Source organism: Nomascus leucogenys, chromosome 2 (assembly GCF_006542625.1).
Source record: "Nomascus leucogenys isolate Asia chromosome 2, Asia_NLE_v1, whole genome shotgun sequence".
NCBI lineage: Eukaryota > Metazoa > Chordata > Mammalia > Primates > Hylobatidae > Nomascus > Nomascus leucogenys.
Window position 1 is genome coordinate 82956943 of NC_044382.1, and position 9596 is coordinate 82966538.

The 9596-nt window shown below is 41.8% G+C and overlaps 1 protein-coding gene across 1 annotated transcript in view; it reads left to right on the plus strand.

Annotated features, from left to right (window-relative positions):
• CDR2 (cerebellar degeneration related protein 2) overlaps nt 1–7925 on the plus strand; it is a 29588-nt gene extending 21663 nt beyond the window's left edge. Inside the window, exons 3-5 of the mRNA XM_003261443.4 lie at nt 4023–4171; nt 4429–4593; nt 6054–7925. Of these exons, the coding sequence (XP_003261491.1) occupies nt 4023–4171; nt 4429–4593; nt 6054–6912 (1173 nt within the window). The 3' untranslated portion in view covers nt 6913–7925. The remainder of the gene's footprint in view (nt 1–4022; nt 4172–4428; nt 4594–6053) is intronic.
• Nucleotides 7926–9596: the final 1671 nt, after the last annotated feature.

A 9596-nucleotide genomic window follows, 5' to 3' on the forward strand; every position in this document is an offset into this window, starting at 1 on the left:
TTCATGAGTGCTTAGTTGGAAAGGACCCCTGTAACAAAAGACAGGTTAACAAGAGAAAAACAGGCCTATTAACATATCTATTTCATATATATGTGTGGGAGAATGAGTCATTCTCAAAGGTGGCTTTGAATTCCAGCTTATATAGTATCTTCAACAAAGAATGGTAAATTTTTTAGAGAAGTGACAAGACAAAGGGGAAGGACTTTGTCTAGGGGCAGAACTTGTGGGAAGGCAAGTAAGTGGTGATAAAGGCCCGTTAGCAAAGCTTGTTAGTGTGGATTCCTCTGGTGCTGTCTTCTGGCCCATAAAGGTCTAAAGTTGTTAGTGGTTAACCTTTGTTCTCCCTGGTAGAGAGGGAGGAGGCAGGAACCTTTTTATGCCAAAGATGCATGCTTTGGGGTGACACAGTCCAGTCTCTCCCACACACATATTTATCTTTACAGCCTTATGAAGTAGTTGACGAGGAGAACTCACATTAGAAAAATGTGCTTGCTGTAGGTCACCCAGTTCTAAACAGCAAAGCAAGACCTCAAACCAGGTTCTAACTCCAAAGCCTGTGCTCTTAGCTACTATACCACTGCCTCCCATTAGACTCCTCTGATCCCGTGTCTACCAGAGACTGTCATTCATGAATCGGCCTTTCACATGCCCTTTGTGGGGCAACTATGTCCTATATAGAGGATGTGAATATTCTTGTCACTGGGCAGGAACAGCTCCTGTTGTATATTAGTAAATTAATGTCTGGTTTATGCATTAGCCTTTTTAAAGGTAGTTCTGAGTCCTAAAGAATACTTGATAATTTATACTTGATATAAAGAAGCTTGAAACATTTCTGCAGCTATTATGTACATATTCTTGTGATTCTAAGCCTTTTTTCCGCTCCTGTGGAATCTCATCAATTCCTAAGAGATTGAACATGTTCCCATCAATGACAAGAACCTACTATGGCATTACTAGCCAGAGGGCAGGATTAAGGGCCTACCCCTTTAGTTCTGAAAAAGCTTCACCCATGAGAATTAGTGGTTGATTTCCAAAGGACCAGAAGAAGCTGGTGAGAGTTGAGGCAGTGAAGACTACAGACAGGCTTTTATAGACCGTGCTGTGTGCTCACCTTTCTCATTTAATTCTGCCAGTTCTACAGGTAGGTACTAACAGATCCACTTACTAATTCCGAACTCAAAAAGCTCTATAAAGCAAGATTTTTTTTTCCCCTTAAATTTGCATCAGATTCATTTGGTAGTAGATCTTTACCTGAACTGATGTGAGGCTGTTTATAGTCTTAGTTCATACTTTTTGATGCAGAAATATTAATGCTTGATCACAGGGTGCTGCCCAGACCTCACAGGTGGTATTATAAAGTGTCAAGTGTGTGTCAGGTATGAGCGCCATGTTGTCTTTCTAAAATTTAAAGAATTTTCCAAAATACTTTTGACCTCAAGAGTTTCAGATGAGAAAGTTGAAGTTAGGTTAAGTGTTTGTTCAACCCTTTGCTGCTGAGTTATGTAAATGGATTTGAAAAAACCATATATGCTTTTTTCAACACTTTAAGGGCCCGTTGAGTGTCATTTAGCCCATTCTTTGTTTGTTAGCCTTGCAAATACTTCTAGAGTTGTAGAAAAAGCCTCAAGAAGAGTGTGTTGTGTTGTGTTTGAGACAGTCTCTGTCGCCCAGGCTGTAGTGCAGTGACACCACCTCGGTTCACTGCAACGTCCACCTCCCACGTTCAAAAGATTCTCATGCCTCAGCCTCCTGAGTACATGGGATTACAGACGCGTGCCCACCACGCTAGCCTAATTTCTGTATTTTTATTAGAGGTGGGTTTTTGTCATGTTGGCCAGGCTGGTCTTGAACTCCTGGCCTTAAGCAATCTGCCTGTTTTGGCCTCCCAAAGTGCTGGGATTACAGGTGTGAGCCACCATTCCTGGCCAAGAAGAGTGTTTTTAAAGTCAAGTTCTGAGTCTTTTACAGTTCGATCATCAGTGAGCTTCAAACCATTTCTCCCCTTTCTGGTTCTGTCCGGGGAAATACTGTGACTTTTTCCTTTGGAATATATACTGTGTTTTAGTGTCTTCAGGTAGAGCTGAGCAGGGAGGGAATCAAGGTGACTTACACTGCGGCATTAAGGTTGGGATTATTCCCCTTTATCCTTGGCCATTTAGGAAGCAGTCTTAGCAGGACCAGAATAAATCATCTGATAAATTTATCATGAATAAGGAGGATAATGGTGATAAAACTCTCATAAAATTAACAGGAGTCTTTGAAGCATATTAAGCTAAAATATATTTCTCGTCAAAGCAACATACTTTTCATTTTTTTTGGTCCAGAATGCCTCACTCAGAGAAAATGGATTTTTTTTCCAAGTTAAGATCCTCCACATAGAAATAGGAACGCTTTCACACTTGGTGGGAGTGTAAATTAGTTCAACCATTGTGGAAGACAGGGTGTCGATTCCTCAAGGATCTAGAACTAGAATTACCATTTGACCCAGCAGTCCCATTACTGGGTATGTACCCAAAGGATTATAAATCATGCTGCTATAAAGACACACGCACACGTATGTTTATTGCGGCACTATTCACAATAGCAAAGACTTGGAACCAACCCAAATGTCCATCCGTTATAGACTGGATTAAAATGTGGCACATATACACCATGGAATACTATGCAGCCATAAAAAAGGATGAGTTCATGTCCTTTGCAGGGACATGGATGAAGCTGGAAACCATCATTCTCAGCAAACTATCACAAGGACAGAAAACCAAACACTGCATGTTCTCACTCATAGGTGGGAATTGAACAACGAGATCATTTGGGCACAGGGCGGGGAACATCACACACTGGGGCTTGTCAGGGGGTGGGGGATAGCATTAGGAGAAATACCTAATTAATGTAAATGATGAGTTGATGGGTGCAGCAAGCCAACATGGCACATGTATACCTATGTATCAAACCTGCACATTGTGCACATGTACCCTAGAACTTAGAGTATAATTTTAAAAATCCTCCACGTTAGGCTTAATTTCTGTTAAACATGATGTTTTTGCTTAAAACTTTGATCACATGTTCCATGTTTTTTGTCTTAAGGGATTATTATGTCTCACTTTAGATTTTTTGGTTGAATATTAATTTTATGCATGGTATATGCTTTGGAAAATTAGACTCACAATGCACTGGGGTATTGGTGAGCATTAGAGGAGCTAAGCATATAAAGGACAGCCTGTGCTCATTATGAAGACAGGGAGTTTAATTTCTTCTTTTCTTAAAATAAACATATGGTATTGTGGTATAATAAAAATTATATATTTGGTCTTTGTCCCTGGTTCCTGGCATAGAACTCCTAAAACCCTTGGAATTTCCTGATAGGATGAGGTCTGGTCACCAGAGAAAGCAACCACATGATTAGAGGATTAGATCTATCAGTCCCAGCCCCACAACCTCTGGATAGAGAGAAGGGTTGGAGCTTGAGTTCAGTCACCAATGGCCAATAATTGAATCAATCACACTGATGTGAGAAGGCCTAGAGAAAACTGAAATGGGTCTAAAGGAGCTTCTGGGCAGTGCTGGGAGGCCAGTGAGCCCAGAGATGGAGACTGTATGCCAGCCCCACCCTGACAAGAGTTGGTGCTGAGAATCAGAGAATTGGTGTTGGAACAGCAGGTATCTTTTTTTTTTTTTTTTTTTTGAGATGGAGTTTCATTCTTGTTGCCCAGGCTGGAGTGCAATGGCGCCATCTCGGCTCGTTGCAACCTCTGTCTTCCGGGTTCAAGCAATTTTCCTGCCTCAGCCTCCCAAGTAGCTGGGATTACAGGCATGTGCCACCACACCTGGCTAATTTTTGTATTTTTAGTGGAGACGGGGTTTCACCATGTTGGTCAGGCTGGTCTCGAATTCTTAACCTCAGGTGATCCACACGTCTCGGCCTCCCAAAGTGCTGGGATTACAGGCGTGAGCCACTGCGGCCAGCCAAGAAAGAGCAGGTATCTTATCTGTTTGTGTCACCTGGTCCTGATCTTCTTTTACAGTATCTGACCAAGCAAGTGGAACTTCTACGGCAGATGAACGAACAACATGCAAAGGTTTATGAACAATTAGACGTCACAGCAAGGGAACTGGAAGAAACAAATCAAAAGCTAGTTGCTGACAGCAAGGCCTCACAGCAAAAGATTCTGAGGTAAATTTTCTAGAATCTGACAAGGAAGGACTAGGGGGAAGTTCTTTAGTATAAACTAGAATAGAACATGGCTGCAGTGGGTTTGGGTCAATATGGGATAAGGTTTAATTTAATTCTTCTTGGAGAATGGAGATTAAATAGACGTCCTTTCCAATTAAGAAAGCCCAGTGTGAGTGGCTCGCACCTAATCTCTCCTCACCGCTTTTGCCCTTGATTCAATATGACAAGCAGCAGTGGCTTCTGTCTGTTCCTCACAGCCTGACTGAAACGATTGAATGCCTGCAAACTAACATTGATCACCTCCAGAGCCAAGTGGAGGAGCTGAAGTCATCTGGCCGAGGGAGAAGGAGCCCGGGGAAGTGTGACCAGGAGAAACCGGCACCCAGCTTTGCATGTCTGAAGGAGCTGTATGACCTCCGCCAGTAAGAGCCTGCCTTTCTGTGGAGTTACAGCAGGGACTGTCTCATGTCATTGGCAGATTCTGAATTCCAGTAGATTGAAAGTACCATTTTAAGAAACGCCACTTAGCTATTAAGCTACCATTGGTTTGAACAAAATCACTTAAACATATAAATTACAGAGTTCTTAGATATTAGTAATTCTCATTTTGAAAGTCTTGGAGCACTTATTTCAGTGCTTTTAATGTGTTAAATCATAGTTTAAGGTGAATTCTGATAGACTGTAGATTTGGGAGTTGTGTTTTACATTAGAGTAAAGAAAAATAGAAATACTGGTAAAACAAAAATTCAAGCGAACAGGAGATTTTTTGCTTAAAGAAGTACCTTTATAATTTAGAATTACAAGTCTGAATCTTTAAGAAGTATTTATGGAACACTTGTATGGCAAGCTCTATGCTAGACCCAAGGGTTGGCAAGCAAAATAGAGTTTCTACCCCTGTGAGCTTTCAGTCTAACGGAACAGCAGATAACAAATAAAAACACAAATAAATAGTCAAGGTGCCTCGGACTGAGCAGGAGAAATCAGGTGGTTCATTTGGTGGGTCTCAACCTTGGCTATACATCAGATCACCTGTGGAGTTTTTCAAAATGCAGATACCAACACATTTCCTCAGGCCTAAATCAGAATTTCTAGGTGCGGGTAAAAAGCTGGCCAGGCAATTCCGATGAACGTTCCTGGTTAAAAATCACCACAGCAACAGTAATTTGCTATAGTGATTCAATCGTAATTACATATTATGAATCATTTGGAGAGCCTTTAGAAACCCTCAGGCCAGGTAGCAGACCAACTAGGTTGGAATCTGTGGGTTAGGACCCAGGCACCAGTACTTTTCAAGGTTTCCCTTGTGAGGTCATTGTCATACTGCCAGTCTTTGGGAATAGATGTTCTCTAGTACTTTTAACATTAAAAAAAGATTCGTCGCAAAAATTGAGTTTGCTTTCATGTATTTATTTACCAACCTCACACAATTCCATTTTAGCCATTGCTCCAGTGTGGCTAAAAACCAATCACTGTTGGCCAGGTGCGGTGGCTTACGTCTGTAATCCCAGCACTTTGGGAGGCTGAGGCAGGAGGATCACCAGAGGTTGGGAGTTCGAGACCAGCCTGACCAACATGGAGAAACCCTGTCTCTACTAAAAATACACAGTTAGCTGGGCATGGTGGCACATGCCTAAAATCCCAGCTACTCAGGTGGCTGAGACAGGAGAATCGCTTGAACCTGGGAGGCTGAGGTTGCAGTGAGCTGAGCTCGCTCCACTGCACTCCAGCCTGGCGACAGAGTGAGACTCCGTCTCAAAAAAAAGAAAAAAAAATCAGTCACTGTCACAGCTCCTCAAATTTATTTAGTTGAAAAAAATCAGTCTTCCTCGCATCATTTTCAGTGGACCTGTGTAATACATTCTTTCAATATTTTTTTCCCTAGACACTTCGTGTATGATCATGTGTTCGCTGAGAAGATCACTTCCTTGCAAAGTCAGCCAAGCCCTGATGAAGAGGAAAATGAGCACTTGAAAAAAACGGTGACAATGTTGCAGGCCCAGCTGAGCCTGGAGCGGCAGAAGCGGGTGACTATGGAGGAGGAATATGGGCTCATGTTAAAGGAGAACAGTGAACTGGAGCAGCAGCTGGGGGCCACAGGTGCCTACCGAGCACGGGCGCTGGAACTAGAGGCCGAGGTGGCAGAGATGCGACAGATGTTGCAGTCAGAGCATCCATTTGTGAATGGAGTTGAGAAGCTGGTGCCAGACTCTCTGCTTGTTCCTTTCAAAGAGCCCAGCCAGAGCCTGCTGGAAGAGATGTTCCTGACTATGCCGGAACCACATAGAAAGCCTCTCAAGCGCAGCAGCAGTGAGACGATCCTCAGCAGCTTGGCAGGGAGTGACATCGTGAAGGGCCACGAGGAGACCTGCATCAGGAGGGCCAAGGCTGTGAAACAGAGGGGCATCTCCCTTCTGCACGAAGTGGACACCCAGTACAGCGCCCTGAAGGTGAAGTATGAAGAGCTGCTGAAGAAGTGCCAACAGGAACAGGACTCCCTGTCACACAAGGCTGTGCAGACCTCCAGGGCTGCGGCCAAAGACCTGACTGGAGTGAACGCCCAGTCTGAGCCTGTTGCCAGCGGCTGGGAACTGGCCTCTGTCAACCCAGAGCCAATCAGTTGCCCTACAACACCTCCAGAATACAAAGCGTTGTTTAAGGAGATCTTTAGTTGCATCAAGAAAACTAAGCAGGAAATAGATGAACAGAGAACAAAATACCGATCACTCTCCTCTCATTCTTAAACCTCTAGCTCTACTACTAATTTGCCTATTGCCTATCGCCTATCACCTCTCTCTCCCATTCAGACAAGTGTTTGTAGACTCTGAAGCCTAATGTTGCTCATGACGTTTGCCTCATTGCTTTGCTTATTTAGCAAATGCATACAATGAGGAAAGGAGGTGGCTTCTGGTATCAGTTCTCTGATCCACTTCCATTTAAGCTCCCCAGGAAATCCCATGACAAACTGGCCTCTGGCTGGTGCGCTTATTAGACTTCAGTTCCTGAAAAGGACCAGTGGAGGGAAGAGCTATACTTCTGGAGAAGTAGGCCTGGAGTTACTACAGTATGGGGGAAAAGGGTCGAGTTGGAACAAAGCTAAGGCAATTCCTATTGCTTCCTTGCGCAACTTCTCAAAAGGATGTAAAGTCAGAAGGCTGTCAAACTCAAATATCTTTGCAAACACTGTTTGAATACTGTGAATTCATTACGAAGAATGAGAGAAAGCAGGGGTCTAATCCAAAAGAAATGTCATTAACCAATACTCCAAGTCCTTGAGTTTTGTTATATCTGAACTAGTTGAACTGTGACTGACAGGCAATCCTAATATATCCAAATCCAACTGAATACCAAATTGTTTGATCCAAGTTAGCTTGTTAGCATACACCCTAGAGGGCCTCCGCCCCTACATTCTAATGTTTTTACTCAAAGCTGTAGCCTTTAGGATAGGTGAATATGTAAATCTTTCATCACTTTCTCAAACCAAAGGGGAAAGATCAAACCCTTTCCCCTCCTACCTGTTTTCTGAGCTGGCTGACTTGCCAGCCACAAGCTGCTTTTGTGGAGTTCTTACCATTCCTGTAAATGTTTTGACTTGTTGCAGAAATTCCTGTCTACTTTATTAAGCAGTATTGATGTTCTGACTGTGGAAACATACTTATCCTCTCACTTGTATACTTTTAATTTAAAACTATTTAAGAACTGAGGTTCCAATTATTGTATATATTTTTCTAAAAACCAAATAAAGCTACCTATGAAAGCGAACAGATGGATCTACTGTCTAATTTTCAGTATAAGCCATTTCGCTCTTATAACCAACTGTTCACTTCTTTTTCTTCCAACGAATATCGCGAGAAAGATTTGCAGTGATTTTTTTCCTATTTTAAATAGGGAATCCTTGGATTTGTGTAACTTAATAGCACAAATTCTGCTCATATTGCTAAATGTTCATTAAAACTACTCTGGACAAACATTTTCAAATTTATATACTCTAATTTTCACTATTTCAGAAATGTCAGACTTGGTTCTGAATTAATAGCATTTGATGAATTGATTCTCAAAACATTTGATCAACCATAGCAAAGAAACTATACTATTCAAACATTAAAACAGGCATTGAATCTAAATTACTTTTGCTTTTGGATTAAGTTTTTAAAAACAGGTAAAACGTCTTTTTAAAATTTCACTTTGTAAAGCAGTGGTACCCAATTTTTTGGCATCAGGGACTGGTTTTGTGGAAGACAGTTTTTTCCACAGACCCAAGGTAGCAGGGAATGGTTTCAGGATGAAACTGTTCACCTCAGATCATCAAGAATTAGTCCTCAGGAATGCACAACCTAGATCCCTCGCATGCGCAGTTCATAATAGGGTTTGCACTCCCTATGAGAATCTAATGCCACTGCTGATCTGACGGGGGAGCTCAGGTGGTAATGCGAGCAATGGGGAGCAGCTGTAAAGACAGATGAAGCTTCACCCTCTGACCTACTGCTCACCTGCTGTGCAGACCAGTTCCTAATAGGTCGTGGACTGGTACTAGACCACAGCCTGGGGGTTAGGGATCCCTTCTCAGTCCATCTCCTCCCTGGAATCAGCTATTTACCAGTTTTATGTATATTCTCCTAAAATATTCTGTGCATAAATTGGCACAATTGCTGTGTTTGTCACCCTGCATTTTTAAGCAAATGAGCATAGGTACTCTTCATCTTACATTTTTATTGAGCCATATATCTTTATCTGATGATGTGCTTTTCCTATAGTAGCTACATAATATTCTGGTCTATGGATATATAATAATTTGTTTAAATAGTACCTAGTGAGCAGATTGTTCCAGTCTTTTGTTACTACCAAAGAAAAAGTCTAATAAACAGCCTTATATACATTTATGGACATTTGTGATTCTAGAAGATATATTATTAGAAGTTAAGTAAAAAGGCATTTTGGAATTACTGTCATCCAGAGTTTACTGATACTCCCATTAGCAATGGATGAGGATGTCTATTTTTTCATACTTGTGCCAAGAAGCGTTTTGACCTTTGCCAAACTAATAGAAAAATGGTGTTTTCCTTGTAGCTTATATTTGCATTTCTATTAATAAGACAATATTTTTTAATCTGTTAGCCATTTGTGGTCTCCTTTGACTATTTAAAGAGCTCTATTACTTTATACATGCAGTTTTGCAGTTAGAAGTTTGAAAGTGTTTTGTCCCAGATTATCTTAATTTTTATCTGATTTTTTTGTTGTGTGTATGTGTTTTTTTTTTTTTTTTTTTTTTGAGGACTTGCTCTGGTGCCTAGGCTGGAGTGTGGTGGCATGGACACGGCTCACTGCAGCTCTTGACTTATGGGCCCAAGCAATCCTCCCACCTCAGCCTTCCTACCAGAGGTGCGTGCCACCATGCCCAGCTAATTTTTTAACTTTTGGTAGAGATGGG